The sequence below is a fragment of the Scomber scombrus genome, chromosome 22 (assembly GCF_963691925.1).
Source record: "Scomber scombrus chromosome 22, fScoSco1.1, whole genome shotgun sequence".
Lineage (NCBI taxonomy): Eukaryota > Metazoa > Chordata > Actinopteri > Scombriformes > Scombridae > Scomber > Scomber scombrus.
Window position 1 is genome coordinate 15,286,515 of NC_084991.1, and position 24,000 is coordinate 15,310,514.

The 24,000-nt window shown below is 41.3% G+C and overlaps 1 protein-coding gene across 1 annotated transcript; it reads left to right on the top strand.

The window, feature by feature from the left end:
* The first annotated feature begins 1,237 nt into the window (after positions 1-1,237).
* Positions 1,238-23,787, top strand: gnptab (N-acetylglucosamine-1-phosphate transferase subunits alpha and beta). Its single transcript, XM_062443693.1, has 21 exons — positions 1,238-1,399; positions 1,982-2,067; positions 2,485-2,604; positions 3,039-3,089; positions 4,041-4,243; positions 5,886-5,950; positions 6,091-6,225; positions 15,425-15,586; positions 15,695-15,874; positions 16,174-16,344; positions 16,507-16,630; positions 16,721-16,933; positions 17,055-18,130; positions 18,223-18,422; positions 18,502-18,721; positions 18,850-18,963; positions 19,105-19,190; positions 19,279-19,377; positions 19,480-19,647; positions 21,162-21,252; positions 22,258-23,787. The coding sequence occupies exons 1-21, from the start codon at positions 1,238-1,240 to the stop codon at positions 22,327-22,329; spliced, it is 3,798 nt and encodes a 1,265-aa protein (XP_062299677.1). The 3' UTR covers positions 22,330-23,787.
* The last annotated feature ends 213 nt before the right edge of the window (positions 23,788-24,000 follow it).

Below are 24,000 nucleotides of genomic sequence, written 5' to 3' on the forward strand. Positions count from 1 at the left end.
CGGACCAGTAAAACCATTGCATAATAACCTAGGCCTATAATGATATAATATACATATTATAATTTTACAATAATAAACCATAGGGGTACTCTGGTAAAAAAATATTGATAAAAATGTTACCAAGCCCACAGAGGAAAAATTTGACTTGCAATGTGATTCAGATTTAAAGAACAATTATCTCAAGTTAGACATCTACAGAAAAGTTATCCAGTGGGCCGGTGTTCTGAAAAGTTGACCTACCTCCTCAGGATGACCTACCAGTAGGTCAGGCTTTCAGACAAGTCTGATAAACTGACCTACCCGCTCAGGATAACTTACCCTAAAAGAAATCATGGTAGCTCATCCCGTCAAGTAGGGTAGCGCATCCTATCATGCTGGACATATCTATCAGAATGACCTACTACCCATTATATTATGCTTGAACCATGGGTAGCACAACCTGTCAGGCAGGAAAAATCCATCAAAATGACTTACTACCCATTATATTGTGCTAAAACCATAGGTAGATTGTGCTTAAAACATGGGTAGCACATACTGTCAGGCAGGAAATATCTATCAATATATATGTTGAGATGTGAAAAAAACCAAAAACATAATTTGATGTTACCAGCTACCTCATTTGCACCTAAAGTAAAACATTTCCACAAATTGTTTTATATATTTATCTCCACCAGGATACCTTGCCCCTATTAAGGTATAACTTTATTCATCATGGTAAAAACAGTTGAATGTTTTATTTAACAAAGAGAAGTGATACATTCTTGCTTTCTCTGGTCATTAATATCACACATACATAGTTTCTAAACTGATTTTTATCATTTCTGTAAATGATAAAAATAAAAATAAATAAACCTACCACAAGCTTCAATTCTACCAATTCAATGCACATACAATTGAACAACCACCTTAAAAATCCTAACATGGTGTTGAAAAGTCTCCTGGTGCACGTTGCCTTTTTTAAGGGTTTTAAGGCCCACAGGTGCAGCCAGGTGCAGCACCATTCATGCATACGAGAGGACGTGAACGTATCACAGCCTCCTCGCCGCCAGAGGGCGACAACGCGCTAACGTCACCGAGCCGACGTCACCACGGCCGAAGAAGCGTGACATGTCTGGTCGTCATGTGTCTGTGTCACGCAGTGTGGCTGGTCAGCTGACAGCTCCTGCTCGCCTGTGATGTTTACTTTCTTTGTTGTAGTGCGTTAACCTGCTGCTGTCGTCGTTTTCTATTTGAATGAATGCGGCGCTATGCTTTGCCACGCAGAGCCATGGTAGTCGTCAACTCGGTGCTGAAGCTGCTGCAGAGGCAGACCTACACCTGCCTGTCCCACCGGTATGGACTCTACCTCTGCTTCGGGGGGATCGTCCTCATGATAGTTTCTGCTTTCCAGTTTGGAGAGGTGAGGCTCTTCTGTTTTCTTTAGCTCCAGTCACACAACTCTCTCAGGTTACAGCCACTGGGTTTTTTCTTGCATCTCACCAGACTGCACTCAAAAAATCCACTTTTTTAAAACATCTGCACTTATTAACAGCTCTGTGTACTGTGCAGATCATGGATCGAGACGAATTACTAATCTATAGCCTCTTCTGTCAAATTCGGTATAGTTTTGAATCACTTAATTGCACTTAGTTAACATTTAAAATCTCAAATTCCTAGTATTATACTTGATTACAGTGGCTTGCTTACTTGCAGCCCCTCACCTGGTAAATTGATCATTTTTGTGGAGGAAGATTTGTGAATATCAGTTCAAACCTTTGCAGAATTTCACATGTGATCACAGCTGATGCTTCTTGTACTTATTTGGATATGTGCACAATTTAATTAATAGTAGTTCTTAAAGACTAAAAATCAAGGTATAGTATTGCACTTTTGAGCAGATATGACAAGAGGAACCTGTTTTTGAATGTAGGCTGGCTTGCAGGTTGTGGGATGATAATTTGGGACCAAGAATAGCCATGTGTGACATATTCTCTCCGTACAGGTGGTGGTGGAGTGGAGTCGGGACCAGTATCATGTGCTGTTTGACTCCTACAGAGACAATGTGGGTGGGAAGTCATTCCAAAGCAGGTGAGAAAAAGACACATATCCCAAAGGATGGTCCTCCCACAACAAAGGGGAACATATGTTACAATACTGTGCATGTCACCTACAGTAACATGCAAGATTGTATTGGGTGGTTTCTAGAAGGGGGGGGGGGGGGGATCACATCATATTCACGAATATTAATGTGAAAGTGTGCAAACCCATAGTGTACTCTGCATAAATCTTGCCCAGTGTGTGCACTTCCCTTGAGAGAAATCTGAAAGAGCTGGACAAGGTGTAACCATGCATGAACAAAAAACTAATTCAGACTCGCGAGTCTTTTCTATTCAAATTCACCCGAGAAGGAAAGTGTGCGCTGCAGAGGTGGAAATGGGGTCACGGCGTTGCAGTTTGAGGACTGTCTTCTTGAGTGAAATGAGTGTTGTTTTTATTCTCTCTTAGGCTCTGTCTGCCTATGCCTATTGATGTGGTTTATACATGGGTGAACGGCACAGACACGGCTCTGCTGAAGGAGCTGAAGGCGGTCAAAGAGCAACTGGAGGAGGAACAAAGAGCCCTGAGGTAGCTGTGGCGCCACAGTCTGTGTTATTGAAGGGGTGCAGTGGAGCTCTATATATGGTTAGGTAGAATTAGTGGAGGCTGTAACATATCCCTAAAAATAAACTTTTACTTTACTACAGAAAGTGTTGTCCTCTTGGCGCCAGAGTGCAAACACATTCAAGGGACTTTTCATCTAAATGAAGCTAGAATTAGCATACAGGCTTTAAGCTGAAGCATTATCATTGTCACAGTGATTGGCTTTTTTTAGACAGAGGAAGAGAGAGTCACTGCTTAAAGGTTACACTAATTATAAGAAGAAAGCTGTGTTTTTAATAATCTCTGAACTCTTCTTCTCTCAGCTACACAATGTAAACGATGCAGTACTCTTAAGTGTTTATTTAGTATTGTTGTTAGTATAAGATTAAAAATAATAGAAATTCACTTTTTGCACACAGGGAACGCCTTGGGAAAAATGTGAGCGAGACAACTGAATTGCCAAAAGACAGGTGAGTGTGATGGTCTTTCTAGGTCACTACAATACATTACAAATCCCAATTTATATTATTATAGTCATATAGTATGTATATTTAGTTTTTAAGTAATTAATATTTAGAATAAAATTAACATTTAAAATAAAAATCCAGAAAGTGAAAAACCCAAAAATCAACAAGCACACTCAAGTCTAATATTGAAATAAAGAATTCCTGTTTAGTGATTTGCACTATAACCCACATTATCCTAATTCAGCCAGAGATTATTGCCACTGAATAAACTGTATTGTAAAATATCAAAGGGTTGACAGATTTATAGGGTTTCACAGGGGAGTGTGGCCTCTCATTGCACCTACGTCCTCAAACTGAAACACAGAAAAATAACTGTTAAAGTCACAATGAAACAGCAGTGCGATAGGACGTTGGTTACCAATTTTGATGTCGAAACAGGATGTTGGGGTGGGTTAAACTACAGGGAGACATCTTTGAAAAGTGGAAACAAATAGGACATTAATTATGAATTTGTTTTTCTGTAAAGTAAAAGGCACTAGATTATGAAGATGTGTTAAAATCTGAATAAAAATAAGTGAATTTTGTGACTTTAAAGGAAATCTTACATTTCCCCTCTGGCTTTACTGATCAGCTTTGGTAACAATGTAAATCTAAGAGCTCAGGCAGCATGTTTAACCCACAAGGGGAAATTAGACTTCAGGGGACGTATTTCCTGTGTGGTCACCAGCAAAATGCACATTGTCTCCCACCCATGTTTTTGTCAAACTAGAAACCCATCTGAGCAGAGGGGCTCGATGCAACGTTTCCACAAAGGAAATTAGATGCTGAATGTGTGAACTTGACTGATATCATCCATATGTTTTAAGTTTTAATTGTAAAACCACAAAGTTAAAGGAAGTGGGAGTTGGTTTTTTTTTTTTTTCAAACAATGTTTTCCTGTTCATTTGTTGTCAGTGTGAAGCCAGAATGCCTGCTGTCCCACTGCATCATAGCGCCCATGCTGGCACTGGATCCCGCTCTGCCAGCCAACGTTACAGTCAAAGAGCTGCCGTCGCTCTCTCCCTCCTTCTCCACGGCCAAGGAGCTGCTGCTGATGAACAGACCCTTCCACCCTTCCACCACCGTCTCTGTGGTCGTCTTCCATTCGCAGGCGGACGGTAAATCCACACACACACAAAAAAGCAAAGTGTCTGTTAAATGGCCAGAGCGGATCAAACCATTTCCTACAACAATCAGAGAAATAATTTGGCAGGATGAGGATGCTCCCAAAGTGACTCAAAGCAGAGAGAGAGAGGGAAGAGATTCTTCTGCTTGAACTGAACCCAGCAGGCAGATTATCACTGATACACAGAAATATCATTTACAGTGCAAAATATGGTATTTGAAGCATGATTAATAAGTAACCAAAATAGGAGGATGTAGAAGTGGTGGTGGAAAAAATTTGCATTACCATTCACAGTAGCAACACAGAAGTAGAGTGCAAGTGTGGGTTGGATGGTAACAGTAGCCACTTTAAATCCCTAAAACAGGCAGCTTAATATTTCTGCTTCATCAGTATGCAAAGTGTGACAAGTGACAAAGATAATTAACCTTTCAATGCACCATCAGTAGTTATCAAGGCTCCAGCAAAGTGCACTGACTGCACATTGTGCCGGCACAGCATGAAATAACTCTTGCTGCAATGCAACACTGTGGTTTTTCAACACACGTCACTTGGGTTTATGTTCCTGTAAGACCCAACGGTGTACAGTTTCAGAAATATATGAAAATTGCCCACTGATGTGAGCTATCAGATCATAATAATAGCCTCATTATTAACCTCTTTTGAGCATCGTTGATGAGTTGCATATTGTTAGTACTGCAAATGAACTAATTTAGTGGTTCTTTTCTGTCTCCAATGAGGCTCTTTATCAAATATTCCCAAACCTGTGGCTTTAATCCATATTTTTAAGCCCCCCCTTGAGTCAAAGTAATGTTTCACTTCTTGATCCTTTCAGCTGGAGTCCATCTAGTCAGGCATTACGCTCTTGTGGCCGAACCAGCAGTTGTTACAAGCAGCTACAGGTGTGGTTTATGTTTGACAATAGCTAGACGTTAGCCTGTGATAGACAGAAGGTTCATCCAATCACCTGCCAAGTGTTTTTCCGAACAGTTTGATGAGGACTTCCCAGATGGCTCAGTGTAATAAACCATCAGGCGCTTCAGGTTAATGTTTCACACTGAAAGGGCTGTTTTCACATTCATCTGCTTCACTGAAAGCCGAGAGCGTCTCTGTCCTAAGACGTGTACCTACAAGCAGGATTCACACAACTTACACAAGAACGTAATGTGGAGAGACATCTAGTGTCCAGTAGTTAAACTTTTAGCATGAAAAATATGTGCATTCATAGATTCTGGATTTTTTTTAATGAAGGAGCGAGAGTAGGATTTTTAACATGGTACAGTAACTGATCTTCTTTTGTGTGTCTGTGTGAAAAAAAGCAGGCAAGTTGAACAAGAGCACGGTTTTATTTGCTCTAGGGATGTAGAGGAATTATAAAAGTGTCTACATCTGTAATTATTTGATCTGGGTGTTGCTTGGCACTGTCACAACACTAATCAGTGTCTCGCCCAGGTGCAGTGTGATAGTAGCTGTTGACAGAGTATTACTCATCCCTGTAGTTCACCCACACCCGAAAGTCTTAAACCTTTAACGTTCACTTTTTATTGCTATTTTATGTGCATGTTTGAATGTGTCAAAAATCTAACATCTACATGCATAAAAATATATAAAAATGCTTTGTGAATTGATTCTTACAGCTGAAAAAGCCTATACAGATGTGTCCAGAGAAGACCAAAAATTCTCAGTGTCCAGATGTTACCTGGTGAGTCTCTATAACCGCCATGTTAACACTTCAGTAAACGTTACAATCAATCAATGAACATAATCTCTTGCCTGTGCACTTCATATCAGTCATCAAAGAAAGAGACCACAGTGTTTAAACATTGTTAACTGTACTTCCAGACGACAGACAAAGAGGCTCCGGGCCTGATCCGCATGCAGGCTCTGGCTTATCTGAGCGGCTTCCCGGCATCCTACAAGGAAACGGAGCAGTTGAGAGTCAAACTACCATCCGTCATAACCAATAAGATCAAACAGGTAAACATTTGTTGTCACTTTCTGGATTATTCCCTTTTCGACAGGAATCAAGTTCAAAGCTTGTAACCGCAGTGATGCTGAAGAGCTTTGTTGTGAATTAGAGGAAAGGGGTCTTCAGAAAATCATCGTAGACGTGGCTCACGGTTCAAAACTCAAAATATACAATACATCTTCCTAAAAACAGAATAAAAATATAGAGCATAAATAATTTAGGCAGAATATAATGGATGATATAGATGCATACAAGGTGTGTATGTATGTAAAAGTACACTGTCGTTTCATTTTTTGTTTAAAATGCTTATGGCAGTGGGAATGAAGGAGTTCTGCTATGTGTTTTTTTTTTTGGCCAAGGGGCTGAGATGGGTCCTTTGTGATGAGGTTGGCTTTTCTTTCAACTGCTTGGGTATAGAGTACTGATAATTGAGTTTGGCTTGTGCCGGTTATTTAACTCGCTTGGTCAATGACCCGGGACAGCTTATTCTTGACAGAGATGAAGTGGAACCAGGATGTGATGTACAGATTCATTGAGTGATTTTGTACACAGGTGAGCAGGAACAGGCGTCGCTATGTGTGAAAAGGTTGTTCCTCTCACTTTTCACATAGTTTCAGTTGACTAGTTTTTTTTTATTTGTGATGCTGTGACGTGGACTACACTCCAAATCTCGTACTTCTAATTTTTACTTGTAGTACATACTGCAGCCGCCCTTCCAAAGTACCTACTGTTGTATGCAGTATGCAAACATTTGATACATACTACTTAATCTGTCATTGTGTCTTCTGTTGCACTGGCTGTCATTGGTCTGTGCTCTCTTGGCAGCTCAGGTGATGTGATGTATCTTCTGCTGTGCAAGTGATTGGGAGTCAGAATAGCCAGAAAAGCATGCTGGCTTATACTACAAAGTGTAACAGGATATAACAGGGCACCCTGGTACTTTTGGCATAATGCATTTGACCTATTATCTATTGCAACATAATAAATAGTATGGTAGTACGGGGATTGGAATACACCAGTGTTTTCGAGTGTTTTGTGATGTTCGGGCGGATCTTAATCAGTGATATGTGACGACAACAGGTGTGCATCATTAAGTGCTCTTAGCAATGAGTCATTCAGCTCTGTCAAATTGAGGCAGGAAGGATGAAACTGCAATAATAGCTGTGTGCATGTGGCCATAGAAAATTGTGATTGTCAGCAGAAACAGAAATCAGGGTTGTTTCATATGCTTTGAAAGCTCTGCATGAGTCTAGCTCACCCTGTGATCACCTGAGTAGATGGTACGTTCCAGTTAGGTGAGGCCGAGAAGGTGAAAGGCGACCTGCTGGTCAGTTGTGATTAGTGAGGGAAAAGAGTTTAGGAGCCTGCAGATTTTATGTGTTTGTTTCTGCTATTTTTTTTTGAATTTCTGAGGCTTAATTCTAACACTTGGAAATGGTTTCATCACAGCTGTGAGGTGAAAGATAACATAACTGACTCTGCCACAAGATGTCACCGTCAGAGTGTGCTACCACAGAGCTGACGGCTGTGGCTCCATCTGTATCACTACAGATATATACTGGATATATTTGTGTGTTCACAAATTAAAGTTTTGATCTTTTTATACACCACAGGATTGTAATCTAAGAAAGTGCTAGTCAAAGACGTCAATTCCTCCTTGGAACGGAGGTTGCTCCGTCCTGCTAGATATGGTCTTTTTCTATTTTAAACAGTTATGTTGTGATGTGGATAAAGGGCCCCTTGTTTAGCTCTGCGGCTGATGGTCGGCCTATCTAATAATTTTCTCTAATCCAAACTCTGCTTTATATTTTGAGAGGAAGGAATGCCACTAACGAGTTTGGATTACTCTCAAATAATCAAAGAAAACACCACCAGACAACAGGGAAGGGCCGGGCATGAGTCAACTGTTTGTCCCGTCTGACACTCACATGGCTGATTATGTTGGAGAAATGGGTGATGAATTAGATCAGCCATATCTAATGTCTTTTAGAACAGCCTTTTTACATAATGAATGCAAAACAGAGGCGCTGTACAAAATCTATAAATATCTCTGTGGATACTTAAGTTCCTTAAAAAAATCCTTAAAATAAAAAACAGAAATGAGTCTTAAAAATAAATGATTGCAGATAGAGTGGAACTGAAGTTGAATAGACATTAACTGTAACGTGTAACTAATAACATAATTAGCTGTGGCACTGAATTGCAGTGATTTGTTGGGATTGATCCATCATTAATGTCATTCGTGACCCCTGTGGTTTTCCTGCTTCTATAAATCAAGCTGTGTTTGCGGTGAAAAGGGTCCAAAGGTCCAACACCCTGATTTATTTGGGAACAATAAAAAAAGTGAGAGTGCTGCAAATTACAAGATGATATGACGAGGAAGAAAAGAGAAGCTGTTGCGGCCGTCAGCTGTCGAAGCTAGATCCAACATATCCGAGTTAATCTGCTTTTCACTTCTGTGAACCAGAAACTAGCGAGGAAGATTTGTGAAAGGAAACATGCAGTTTGTGTTTTTGATCATGTTATTTTGTTGTTTTACGTTTCCACCAGTGCAAAATGCAATCAGTTTATGGCTTTGGGGTCATGACATATTTTACAAACATTTGAAAGAGCACATGACAGACAATAGTTTGGGAACAACTGGTAACAGATGTGGGAAATAAGTAAATATATAAGAATAAAACTAGAAAATTCAAAGAAAATAATTTGTTTATGAACAGAAAAACTGAATAAATGAGCACATTTTTCATTGGTTCACAGTCACATTCATTTGCTTGTCAAGTACTTTATTAGTCGATGTACTCATTATATTTTAAAATTGGTACCTTTAATGCTTGGCAAATCCACCATGGTGTTATTTTTCCTGGATTTTTATAAATAAACCAACATAATTTCAAAGTCTTTGACTTAAACAAGTAAATAAATAAATCCGTACATTCATCCATGTAACTGCTGTCTTATTAGAGTTCGAACACAAGTTGTATGTTTTTGCAAGCAGAAATCAAAAATAAGATATACCATTAGTTTTTTTTTCAGAACAATCATGATCAAAAATATTTGAAATACAACACGCCACCTTCTTCCAAAACAGCTTTAATGCTCCTTACACAATCAGCTGCTCCATTAAGACATCAAGATGACCTCAGTCATGACTTACACAACATCTCGAAGATCTGTCATCGTACGCTTTTCCCTTCATTAATGTCAAATAGCTCTATCTATCTAATACTAGACTGCACATACTGTATATAATAGTCACAAATGTAACTGTGAGCAGAAACAGGTGAAGAAGCAGCTACTGTGAACCACAGGAGACGTATGTGATGATATGTAGGTTAACACTGCTTGACCTGCATATCATCATCGAGCCCAGTTGTCCCATCATTTGTATCCAGGTTCGCCACGGTGTAGGATGGACGGTCATGTGATAATAGCCGGCGGTATTTGGGCTGTAACCTAAGCTGGCGGTGCGGGGGTTAACATTAGAACAACTGTTTGGAGTGGCGCGGCGCCAGCCAGTGCGCTGAAAGGTCACAAGGATTTTACTGACCTTCCTTGCACTCTTGGACACACCCTGCCATCTCATAAGTGCATGCTTACGTACGCCTGGTCTTACCTGTTCCACGTCTTCAGGCAATGAAGTCACCCGTTTTGATATTTTGTAAGGGGAGCAGGCTGGAAGAGGTGTTGCGGGCTTAAAATAATGGGTGGAGTAGCTGTGTGATGATACGTGGGCATATGAAGCCCAGCTGAGAGCCAAGGAACCAGGATGGAAAGTGTGTGTGTGTGTGTGTGTGTGTGTGTGTGTGTGTGTGTGTGTGTGTGTGTGTGTGTGTGTGTGTGTGTGTGTGTGTGTGTGTGTGTGTGTGTGTGTGTGTGTGTGTGTGTGTGTGTGTGTGTGTGTGTGTGTGTGTGTGTGGCGTTTAGGGTCGGGACATATTCTTGGTAGACGCCGGGCCACCGCACAGTTTGGGTGTCAAGGTGTTTCCTGGTGGGTTTAGGCCGATTCTGTGAAAAAGGGATGATGTGCATGGTGCAGGGGGAGAGGTTCAGCTTTGAGAGGGGGTCAGTATTTATAGCTGGTGTTAGACCGAGTGCTATGGTGATGAAAGCCACCCAACAACCCCTGTCATCTGCCCCGTGCTGTCGCCTGTCGTGCCCTGCCACCAAGCGTTTGTGTACAAGCTGGCTGATGTGTTTATATTATAACATGTATTTTTATGTGTTTGAGAGACCTGTGAATGTCCACGCGGTGTCCCACCTCCACCAAAGTTGCTTCAGCACCATATAAAAGTTTATTTTTGTCACATCCTTATGCAATGTGTGCGAGGTGCCATAAGACGCCCTTAAGACCGTGAAAAAAAGGCTTGTGTGCAACAGATTATGAGTAAAAAAAAGAATTAGACAAAGTGAAATTGTACAACATCACAGTTACGAGGCAAAGTAATCAATAAAGCTTTGTACACGCTTGACTGTGAATATGCAAATGTGCAGGGCGCTGTCTGACTCGTTATATCGGCCTCTGTATAGACATAATAAAATGAGCTGTGGAACATTTGTGCTTTCAAGATAATCGAGACCACAAGTAGCAATTATCATCAGCTGAGTTGCTGATTATTGCCAATTACTAGATTCATTGTTTATTCTATAAAATGTCAAATAAAAAAATAGTGAAAAATGCCATCAGACCAGAACAGAGAAGACCTCTTTTAACAGCTTGTTTTGTCTCACCAACAGTCTAAAAAACAAAGACTTTCTTTTTTTCTGTGTTTTATTTTTTTTATAAACACATTATTCATAGCAACACATAAACCACACAAAAATCAATATCCAAAGCCCAACTTAAACATACACACACGCAACGGGGGAGAAGGATACAAGTAAGATGTAAGTAAGAAAAGTTCATCACAAAAGCACATAACAGCACGTCATCCATATGTGACTGTTAATTACAGCAAAAATAGGAGTATAAGAAGAAGAAGAAATACACAAATGCACATACAAATACAGTCAAATTAAGTCCAGATAGTGTAAAATTCTTCCCATTTATGTTGACTTTTTAAATTTCTCCCTGTGAATAATCAAAATAAGTTCATGCAACCAGTTTCTGAAGCACGGTGGAATTGATGTCTTCCAGTCTTTGAGAATAAGTGTTTTTGCTATTACCATGCTTATAAATAAAGCCGTTTGAATGTGTGAAGGGAGAGTTAAAGAGTCCTCTGAGCATCCAAAGAAGGCCAAGAGAGAAATGGTCCTGTGGTTAACCCCAGAAAATAAGATGAATTAGGGGGCAGTAACAAAATAAACAGCAGTTTGCCATCATTGATTTACACGTATCACAGATTGGAGGAGTAAAATTTAAGTAACATGACCTCGGGGAAATGAAAAATGGTGATTCACTTTGAATTGAATTAACCTGAGTCTGCTGTTTATTGAAGATTCCTCCATATTTTATCAGGCAACACAGCATTGATTTCCCTCTTCAGTCCTTGGGGGGGAAAAAAGAAAAAAGAAAAAAAGATTTAACGATAAGCTTCTTAATCTCCAGCGAAAGAGAAAGCAATTCTAAGTATCTTAAAAATGGGTGATAAACACAAAGAAATACAATTTATGTGTGAGACAAAGAAAAGCAACAAACCTTCACATTTTATTGCATTTTTGCCTGAAAAATTGTTATTGTTATCATGATTGTTCAATTCAATTTCTATTATATCTATATATCTATAGCTTGATTTGATTACTTAACTAATTATTTCAGCTCCTGGTGATAAAGTTCACTCAATCATGGTAGAGAAAGCAGTTATAAGTAAATACGATATACTTAAACACTGAACTCAACACAACTTAAATAATCGGCTCGAAGTCGGCTCCACTAGTCCTCACGCCATGACTCGACAGGCGTTGCAGGATGACGCAGCTCCATCTCGCCTGTATCAGCTCTCTGTGCTGCATTATGCCGCCATCACACCTCAATCCATCTGCTTACAAACATCACTCACCACGCGGTTAATTGGTTTACACACACTGTCAACTGAGTTTTACTCTACTAATTACATTTTCTTTCACCTCTGCAGTGCCATACAGGCCAGTGATCAAAGTTTAAAATATGTCAAGGGAACTCACAGGGGATATATATTTTAATCCTGTGGTGATTAATAACATAATAAGCTGCTGCCTGGAGGACATGATAGTTAGCTTAATGTGTCCTTATCCAACATTAACTTTCATCTGTAAACATTATGGAACAGCACAGATCAGCTTTTTCTCCACTCTAACTCACTTGACACACTCTTTTAACATGCAGAGTAGATGTTAAAAGAGTAATGCTGTTTTGAATTGTTTTTTCTTTCTCTTTGCAGATGAGATATTAAAGCCATTAAACCAAACACTAAAATTGAATTAATAGTCCACCTCTTTTTGATACTGCCTGTCTTCCAGGCCGACATTTCTGTTGGGGATTAGAAGCATTTTGTGGCGATTTGTAGCTGTAAATGAGACCTGTAGTATATCTTAAGTGTTACTGTGCAGTTTGCTGCTGGCTAAATTGTTAAAGTGAAATCACAAAAGCAGCCACGAGCGACAATTATGGGATAATACTTTATTAAAAACCGTCTGTAACTTTATCCCAAGCGGTAATAAAGCCATAAAGCTACTTCTGGTCATAATACCAGACCGTGTGAGGCTGTAGCAACAAATCCCTTGAATGGACTGAATTGAGGAACTGTGCTTTGAACTGGATCTAAATCCAACGTTTCATGTGTAAGAGGAAGTGTGATGTATCTCTGCTTTCCAGTTTTGTGAGTCTTTGTGAAAGAAATTGACAGTTATTGTGCTCAGATTTTGCAGCCTTTTTTAGAAAATGTGACCATTACTATGATATTACTACAAATAAAAGACATCGTGAGTCAGATGTAACAGTAAAATCTAATCGTGCTGATGTTTTGACGCCTGAATTACTTGATAAAATGTCACTAAACTATAAAAACACAGTGCTTAAACCCAGGTGACACCTTCAAATTGCTGTTTTGTACAAAAAAAAAACCAAAATATAAAATGTACAATTATCTAAAACAGAAAAAGCTGCAACTAGATAACATTTGGCTTCTTCACTTGATAAAAAATGAAACTATGAATCTATAATCAAAATTGCTACCAACTCATAAATAAAGAGATTATTCAAATGATAGTTTCAGTACATGTAAAATGACCTAAGTTTGAATTATTAGAAGTAATTATTGTCATTGTGACCTAGTAAATAAAGTCAAGTGTGTGCCTGCGTGCATGAATTAGTTTTCACCAGTTTGCTGCCTGTGTGAAGCCACCACACGCACACCTCTGCTTTGTGTGAGAGTGCCAGAGTATTATTAGGACTATAAAGAGAACTGTAATAAAGATGGCAATGTGATCCAGGACCTGCTTGCCTTCTGGCTGGACCCCGGCGGGTTTATAAATCCCGGTTAATCCTCACCTAAAAACAGGAGCCGTGAAAAATGGTCGAGTCAAGGCAGAACACGAGCTCGTGGGAGACGTTTTGGAGGTCTGTGCTTGAGAGATGAGGAGGGGCGGAGGGGCGGGGGGGGGGTAGCTTGAGAGATGAGAGAGGGGAGGACAGATGGGTTGAAATGATGCAAGGCCAAGGATCTCTCTCTCTCTTTCTCTCTCTCTCTTCCCCCCCCCCCCCCCTCTCTCTCTCTCTCACACATACATCACATAAACAGCCTTAAGACTCCTCACATAGCTCTCCTAAGATCAGACTGAGAGCCCACCTCCATGTGACCCCTGTGGAGAAGATGACCTCACAGAATTTTCCAAACCCTCACCTATCCACACACACACACACACACACACACACACACACACTGGCATGCTTCCTTGTCATTCGGATTCGATGCAACAGCAGCCAGGTCGATGCCTCCACACAAACATCACGGCTGCTCTGATTTGAGCCTTGTGGCTGCAGGTCACCGTAGATAGAGCCTAAATAACATTCAACATTCCTGTCATCTCCATCTTTTATAAATACTCCTGCTCAACAGCAACAGCATTAAAGTCTGTAAGTCATGTAGATGAGAAAACATCAGAGAAATCGCTTTGAAGGATTTTCCCACAGTGCATGTTGCGGTGACTTAAAGGGGCAGTTCAAAGCTAGTTAACCTGGCTTTAGGAGCACTAAACAGCCCATGAAGAACATTAGTGTAATGTCTTTAGAAAGGTAACGCTACAGATACTCTATCGTTTGAGAGACTTGGAGTTTAAAGACTACAAATATTAATACAGCAAAGGATCACAGCACAGATTGATACGTCTAAACTAGCAAAATCAATTAGAAGAAAACTATTAATGATACAATCTCTCCACAATGTCTTAATAGTGGCTAAACAGTCTTCCTAAGCAAATGGGTTCTTGTCACGGGGTTATAGTTGTTCATGTGTCCCTTTTTTAAGCACTTCTTCTCCATTTAAAGTTCATTCTTGGCCTTTGAAACAGCAGCTGACAAAACAATCTCACCTCAAGTTTGACTCCAAGCGAGTAGAAGTATTTTAAAGTTATCATTTGCCTAAGAAAAGCATTAGCTGACACATTGTTATTCGTTAAATATTCAAAGAGGGAGACCCAAAAGCTCACAGAATTGTTTAAAAAAGAGCTGTCATTATAAATCTTTCAGTAGTACTTTTCAAATCCCTCTTTAAGTAGTCTCCTTTTCCCAGTGCTTCTCCTATTTCTGGGAACATTTCCCGTAGTCATCTGTTGTGTACAGAGCCTCCTGCGGTTTTTCCTGGATGTCTTCCATGGTGGCCAATCTTCTCCCTTTCAGTCCCAGTTTTAGTTTCACCAAGCTGGAAGCATACAAATCTGATAACTACACCCTACTTCTGTGCTATCAATGGTTTTTGGTTCCCAGCAAATTACTTCAACTTTTAGTGCCAACCAGTTTGCCTCTAATTGGATGTAATAGATTTTCCTGGTTTAAAATGAACCAGTTACATGCGGTTAAATGTAATAATGGTTTCCTGTGTTAAGAGTTTGCAGCTTCCAGGTAGAAAGAGTCTAATAGTCAGCCTTTGTTACATCGATTTTGACCCATTTTTTCTCAAATTCGTCTTTTGCAAGCGCCCCAACTTTAAGTGTGACACTGAATTGGAGGAGTTTTTCTTTTCAAGCAATTAATGCCAAACTTTATGTTTATTTTAATTATTCGCCCCTCAGTTTGAGTTGTACTCGGAGGCCAGCATCGCCCTGCTCCACCTTAATAGCCCGCAGGACTTCACTGATCTGACCCAGCAGGCTAAAAAGAACCTGACGCTGGATGGGAAAGAGTTAACCATCAGCCCTGGCTACTTGTTCTGGGACCTCACTGCCATCTCACAGGTACAACTACTCCCTCCTGTCTCTCATATGCAGCTAGAGATTGACCAACACTGTGAGCTTTATCTATGAATCAATTATGTCTTATGTATTTTTTTTCCTCCTCTTCAGTCCAAACAGGATGAAGACGTCTCAGCCAGCCGATTCGAGGACAACGAGGAGCTCCGTTACTCGCTGCGCTCAGTGGAGAGACACGCCCCCTGGGTGCGACACATCTTCATCGTCACTAACGGGCAGATTCCCTCCTGGCTCAACCTGGATAACCCTCGTGTTACAGTTGTCACACATCAGGTAAAATTTAAGCTCTCACACTAAACTGCACTATTTACTAGGCATGGGAGGTCAGCCTATTTTTACTGACTGCTTACTTTATGTCATATATTAAAGTTAAAGTGCAAAGAGAAAGATAATAAAACAATTACAGGACTACAAGTGTTTGTATTTTGTTTTGAATTTATTTGAGCACAAGTTGTACGCAGTCAAATTAACAAGCTGTTTTGATTTTCTTGAGTATCCTGTGAGGTAACATACTGAAAAATACATGTTTAGCCTATTATATTTATGCAAAAATGTTTTTATCTGACTTGCAGGACATCTTCCTCAACAACAGCCAACTCCCCACCTTCAGCTCCCCTGCAATAGAGACCCACATCCACCGAATCCCGGGGCTCTCCCAGAAGTTTATTTACCTCAATGATGACGTCATGTTTGGCAAAGATGTCTGGCCGGATGATTTCTACAGCCACTCGAAAGGACAGAAGGTGCGCATGCTACATCCAGAGCGTTTTCTGGTTAAATACAATATACTGTATATCGTATTTAACCAGAAAACTGCTGAACAAATGTTTTCTCCTCCATACCACACCAACAAAAAAGGCTTTTGAATTTGGCTTTAAGACTAGTTTCCTCTCGCTTCCCTGCAGGTGTATCTCACCTGGCCCGTTCCCAACTGTGCTGAGGGCTGCCCAGGATCCTGGATTAAAGATGGCTACTGTGACAAGGCTTGCAACAACTCTGCCTGTGACTGGGATGGAGGAGACTGCACCGGTAAAAGAGATCAGCACCTGTCAAATCTCCTGTATAAATGAGATTATTTGTGTCATTTCTAATATGCTTTTCCTTCCTTTTGCCTGACAGGTGCAGCGGGGAACAGTCGGTTCGCAGCTGCTGGTGCTGGTGGGGCCGGTGGAGCTGGTGGACAGGTGTGGCAGTTTGGAGGTGGTCTAGGTGGACTCGGGGGGACGTCCTACTGTAATCAAGGCTGTGCCAACTCCTGGCTGGCAGACAAGTTCTGTGACCAAGCCTGCAATGTACTATCCTGTGGTTATGACGTGGGCGACTGTGGCCAAGGTGAGTTTAAACCAAATGTATACAATAATGGGGATTTTTAGCCAGAATTACTTAACAACAGTAAGATAATTGGCTATTTTGGGTTGTGTCAAGTTAACATTTATTTGTGTCTGATGTGTAGAGCACTTTGGTGAGCTGTACCATGTGACCCTGCTGAGGAATCAGAGCCTGTACACCCTCCCAGTAGGGGAAGTCAGGCCATATTTCAGCTTTGACAGGCTGGCTCGAAGAGTCTCTGAGGCCCAAGTCAGCGACAACCCGGTGGTGCGCCACACCTCCGTCGCCAACAAGTGGAAGACCATTCACCTGCTGCTCCATTCTGGTTTCAATATGACCCACGTCCAGTACAACTTGACTTTCCAGAAAGAAGACAACTCAGAGTTTACGATGACGTTGACCGTAGTTGTCGACACGCGTGAGGTTCCTCAGGTTAACGTGTCGCAGACTGCAAGCAAAGACGGCAGCAAAGAGCCGAAGCCGACCCCGACACCAGAGCCACCGTTCCCTTTTTCAGATGTTCCTGAGGACAAAAGGAGTCCTAAGATCCAGAGGAGGCCGCCTGGCGAACTTGAGGTTGTCGTAGAAGTTCCAGCACTGAATGTGTCGCTTTTACCGGCTGCTGTGCACACTGAGCTTCAGAAGCTGGAGGAAAAACTTCTCGTTGGGGACATTACTATGAAGGGTTACAATCTCACTAAGGCCGAACTGCTGAGACCTTACAAGAAAATGGTATTAACAAAGAACAGAGATTCACAACAAGCCAAAGAGGGTGCAGCCAAAGTCCAAAGGAAACCGTATAAAGACTTGGAAGGAGAGCAGTTGGAGAAAAAACACAACAAGGATGATAAAGCTGAAAATATACAGAAAAATGTACACTCCAACAAAGAAATATCCAGAAAAGATGTGGCTGTGCAAGATAAACCTGCTGCTACTCCTTTTATTCCAGTCCGTGTTGATGATAAGCAGCCCAAAGAGTTTGTATCTCCTAAACCTTATCCTCTGAAGGCTGTGATTGAGAGGCCTTTAACCTCCAAGCTGCTAAACAGCCTTTCCAAAATCAAGAGTGCAGAGGATCAGGCAGAGCAGGCCAACGCTTTAGGAGGAGCTCCAGTGGGGAGGAGACTCCAACACTTCGTCTCCTCTGACAGAGGCTTCCTGCCTTGGGAGAGGAGGAAGTACTTCCAAAGCCTGCTTGAGGTAAGAAAGGCCTACAGCTTTAACTTTTAACCTTTTATTGTGCATTTTCTGTGCGTTTCTTTAAATATAATCTCTTTGTGTTGACTCCACAGGAAGAGGAGCGTCTGCAGAAAGAGTTGATGTATGAGACCAATGGTACTGCCACCGCCCGAAAGCTGCAGGACACTTTTGCCGACTCGTTGCGCTACGTCAACAAACTGCTCAACGGCCAGTTTGGCTTCACGTCCCGTAAAGTCCCGGCACACATGCCCCACATGATCGACAGACTCATCATGCAGGAGCTGCAGGACACGTGAGTTTATTTAGTTAAGACTTTGTCAAGATTTTTAGACAGTCCAGGTGCTCAAACTTTTCTGCTCTCTTTTCTTCAGATTCCCAGAAGAGTTTGACAAGACATCAGCTCACCGCGTGCGACACTCAGAGGACATGCAGTTTGCTTTTTCGTACTTTTACTTCCTGATGAGCGCTCAGGAGCAACTCAACGTCTCGGAGGTGTTTGACGAGATCGACACCGACAACTCAGGCGTTTTGTCTGATCGTGAGATTCGAACTCTGGCCACGAGGATCCACGAGCTGCCCCTCAGCCTCCAGGTCAGTCCTGGTTGTGAAACATCTTCTCTATCTCAATATTAGACTTTTAGAGTCATAGTCATAGTCATAGTTTGCACACCACAGCCTGGTTTAATAGTGTCCATTTTGTCTTTTGTGGTATCTTCTAGGACCTGACGAGTCTCGAGCAGATGTTAATAAACTGCTCGAAGACCCTCCCGACTAACCTGACCCAGCTTCACCTTGTCAACCCAACACAGGAGGCCTACTATGACCCCAGCATGGTGAGACATTAAATAAATAAATAAAACAGTTAAAACACTGTAATTCAAGGCATTCAGAAAGTTAACATGAAAACCTCACAGAAGGAGTTTTGATTTATGAGCTGAATTATTTGACAGAGACTGTATTTTCTTCATCTACAGCCTCCTGTCACAAAAGGCCTCGTCCTCCATTGCAAGCCAATCACTGAACGTATTCACAAAGCCTTCAAGGACCAGAACAAGTACAAGTGAGTATTATAAGCCCATCTGACAAAGTTTTAAAATTCAAATATTCTCCCTGCTGCTGCCGCTGCTAACATGTCTTCTGTTGGACAGGTTTGAGATCATGGGTGAGGAGGAGATAGCTTTCAAAATGGTGCGAACCAATGTGTCCCATGTGGTTGGCCAGTTAGATGATATCAGGAAGAATCCCAGGTGAGAAGAAACTCTGTATACCCTCACAAGTTTTTTCTTTTCTGTAACATCTTTTCCTCATTGAACTAAACCAACATCTGCATTTTCACTGATCCCCAACAGGAAGTTCATCTGTCTGAATGATAACATCGACCACAGTCATAAGGACGCTGCCACAGTCAAAGCTGTGCTGAGAGACTTCTATGAGTCCATGTTTCCGCTGCCGTCCCAGTTTGAACTGCCCAGAGAGTACCGCAACAGGTTCCTGCACATGGAAGAGCTCCAGGATTGGTGAGATATGAAGGCCAGCTGTGCATGAGACAATTTTAATCAGTTGTGTGAAGATTTTTAGGACCTAATTAGACAATGTTAAGATATTAAAATACTACAGTAAGATGATGAAACATTGTAAACATAATTGCTGAACATCAGCATGTTAGCACTGTTGTTATGAGCATGTTAAAATGCTAACGTTAGCATGGCGGTAGACTTTCTGTCTTGTTTCTATAATCTCTAGGTTATTTTTAAGATAACTGATTAATAATTTAGCAATAGAGGCTAAAAATATACCATCACGATTTGCCAGAGTTCAACATTACTTCTTTAAATTCCTCATCTTGTCCAACTAACAGTCTACAACTCGGATATATTCAGTTAACAATGATATAAATGAGAAAATCAGCTAATTTTCCCATTTTAAGAAATGGAATTAATGCAGGTTTGCTACTTTGGCTGAATAAGTGATTTTAACAATTAATCATCAAAATAATTGTAATATTAGTTGCTACACTAATACACAAAAATACACATACCAGTTCTGTACCTGAGCTTGGCTGAGAGCCCAAAATATCACAAGAGACACTTAAAACCCCAACAATGGACTGTTTAGACTACTGAAGTCATGCAGTCGCCTCTGCAGTCACATTAACGAAACCATAAGACTGAAGAGGAGTTTCTATCCTCAGGCCATCCAGATCCTTCCACACACACGGACACCCTTGCACTGCTGCACACACTGTTTGTTTTTGCAACTGTCGGTTTTACAAGCACATCAGGTCACTTTTATAAATAGATAGTTACATCTTGCATAGTAACTGCACATCCCCATCATTTCACTGCATGTTTTGCTTTGTGGCTCTCTGTGCATGTGACAAATAAAGCTCCCTTAAATCCTTGATCCTTTGTTGAATGTGCGCTGGTAATTTATCAAGCTGTTTTTTTCCCCCATTGGCCTACATTAAGAATTTGTGTCTGTCACCACAATGGGACCGAGTGTTGCCAGGTTGGAGCAGTGGGAATCCCTTGGGAGCTTTAGAGGCCTTTTTTTTCAGGGATCCTGCTTCAGTATTCGGGGCACTCAGCTGGAGAAAGCCTGCCTCACAGAGAGGCTTTAAAATTAGCCCATTCACTTAAGATCAGTCGCTAGCTGTAATAGACTTACAAGATCATCACGCAGCTGAGCCTCTCATCTCCTTGTCTGCCTCTCCGCCTCTCCTTATGTCTCTAAGTTGGTAAAGTAACAGACAGATGGCGTCGGGTGATGTCACCTTGTCACCCTGTTGACCTGCTGCCCTCTGCATACTACGTGCTTCCTTCTTGTTACATCACAGCAAACTTCCCTTCCCTCCAAGGCCATGTGCCTCCTACCGAACATGTCAGCCCTTTTTTTAATCATGTGTCACCTGATCAGGACAGAAATATTTGACGTCCGCATTTATATCAGCGGGTGTCGGACGTGGTAACGAAGGATAAGTTCTGCTTCTTTATTTAAAAGTGATAACTAAATGAAATGTCTCGTTTCCCAGGCGAGTGTACCGGGACAAGCTGAAGTTCTGGACGCACTGTGTCCTTGTGACGCTCGTCGTCTTCACCGTCATGTCCTTCTTTGCCGAACAGGTCAGTGTCCACCTCAGACTGAATACACAGTTTATTTACACATTGCAATAAAGACACACACACCGACACACACACACACACACACTTCCCGTTTCCATGATTCACACTTGAGCTATGATTCAGGCCCTTTCGGCTACTGAAATTCCACTCGGAGGTGCGTCCGTCTCATGTGTCGCGCTAGTATGACCAGCTGAGCCAGGACCTGACTTCACTGAAATGAAAGACCCCCAGCAGTCCGATGTGAAATGTGAGATCTGACTGTCTTTGTTGAGCTGGATCATGCAGTTCCTGGATTTATTTTAACCTTCTTTGTTGCCAAGAAAGTGTGATTTATAGTTGGAAGGGTGCCCAAAAACAAAAAAAATGTAAAAAATCAGGATAGTGCTCTTTCTGAAAAAGACTGACAAATCTGGTTCTGAAGGAAGATTGAAACAAATGCCGGGAATTAAAGAAACACAACATGAACCAAGTTTGACACTGAGCTCTTGTCAGTGCAATCCAAAGGTTTCCAATTTCTCCTCAGCAAACCAAAAGAAAGGTTAATAGTTGCAGTGACCTTAGGAGAATTTCCTCACAGCAACCCAGTGGGACCAGTGCTCCCAGTGTGGAATGTGTCAGACTCATCCCGTGCCTCCTTCACCACACACAAACTGACTTTTGATGTCTTTTTAGCACCAGCTGAGCCTGACTCTTCTTCTGTCCAAGTCATTAAGTCAGAGAAATCTGAGTGAACTTCATACCGTTTAGATTGGACGTATCAAAGGAGTCTATGCTCCCCAGAGGGAAGTTATTTTACTCCACGGACCTGCTTTGCATTTTTGGATTACAGAAGGAATTTGGTGTCAGAGTCTTTTGGGGTAACCAAGTCTTGATAACCTAAAGTGTAAACTTCTTCTGTATCACCGTCGTCTTCTCGCTGACATGTGGCACAGAGCTTTATTTGTCTTTTGCTTTTCTGTGTGACATTTCTAATCGTGCCACTTCCTCTCTTGCTTTTTCCTGCAGCTGATTCTACTGAAGCGAAAGCTGTTCCCCAGACGCAGAGCGAACAGGGACAACAACCCAGAGCGGGTGTGAAAGGCGGAAGAGGACGACAAAGACCCTCCCTGTCCTCTCCTTCCTGCCCTTCAACCTCCACCCTCTCTCTCCTGCTCAGTAGAGAGGACAAATGAGGATACAGACTGGGTGGAAACGGGAATCTTGAAGTCCTCAGCCGTGGTGTTGCATCAGCACAGACGGAGGATAGAAACTCATGCGAGACGGCGATGAAACATTTTTCTGGCCAGTGAAGGGAGAAGCCTGTCAATCTTCCTGTCCTCCACAGGGGGCGTCCGAGACTTTAACACAACCCAAACACAAACACAAAACACTCCCTCCGCACTGCACCATCCCTCTCATGTCCCACCCTCGCCGTGTCCGTGTGATTGATTGATGAGCTGTTAAAGTGTGAAACACTTGATAGCACTGCGTCCAGAGGAGCAAGCAAGTTTTATTGTAAAACTCACTATGTGTTGTGTCAAGAGCTGAAAAACGATTAGTCGATCAACAGAACACAATCTGCAACTATTCTGATAAGCGGTTCATCTTTTTCAAATAAAAATGCTGATTATTTTCTGGTACCAGCTTCTCAAATGTGAGCTGTTATAACAGATAAACTGGAATATTTCAGGGTTTTGGTATGTTGATGGTATAAAAAAAAGACATATGAAGACGTGACGATGGGCGCAGGGAAATTGTAATATTCTTTCTTTTACAATTTTGTGGACAAAACGATTGATCAGTTAATTGAGAAAACCGTTACCTGCATCCCAGTTTGTTCAGCTTTTACTCCTTGGGCTTCATTTTAAAGAAATGGAGGGGGGAATGCAAATTGATAAATAGGACTAATTAATTGAAGTAATTGCTGTCTGTTGTCTTTAAAAATATGAAAACTTGAAGTGCCTTCATTGTTCATTCCTGCTTGAACCTTTTTGTTTTTCTTTTACTCCTGTTTTTTTTTTTTTTAAATGTCTATAAATGTTGACTCATACATATCACACCCTAATGTTGTGTTTTACAATGAGAATGAATGGGATTTAAAATTATTGCATACTTTATGTGGTACAAATTTAATTGATTGTTGGAGTTAAGTAATGATACTGCAGCTTTCATGGCCGCCTGTATGTGTATCCCTGTGGGACTCAACAGGCTCGCTACTGTCTGAAATTCAGACCCCTCCGCATGTTATGTAACTTATTTTGATTGTGTTATTGTGACAGTGAGCCAAGTGACCGATGCATTTGATTTGAATATCACAAAAAGCAAACGCAGCCTCACAGCCTCTAAATGTCAGTTTTTTTCAATAAGTCAAACAAACATGGAAGTGACTACTACAGTACCGTCAGCATTTTGCTGCTGCCCTCTAAGTCATATGATGTGTGATGTTTGTGGGCTAAGTGGGGAAGACGAGTAATGGATTTGGAAATTGGATTTCCTCAGATTGCATCAGTTTATGTGGTTCCTCCAGCTGAAATAAAATGTGATTTGGTACACTCATCTTGGTGTTGGTGTTTGTGTTTATGGTTACCTGGTTGTAGATTTAACTACATTTAATCAAGTTTTGTGTTTTAAGGATTTTGAGGTACTTGGTCTTTGAGTATTTCCATTTTCTGCTACTTCTTACTCCACTTTGGTGCATTTCAGAGGGAAATATTGTACATTTTACTCCACTGTGTTATCTGACAGTTGTAGTTACTTTTCCAATTAGGC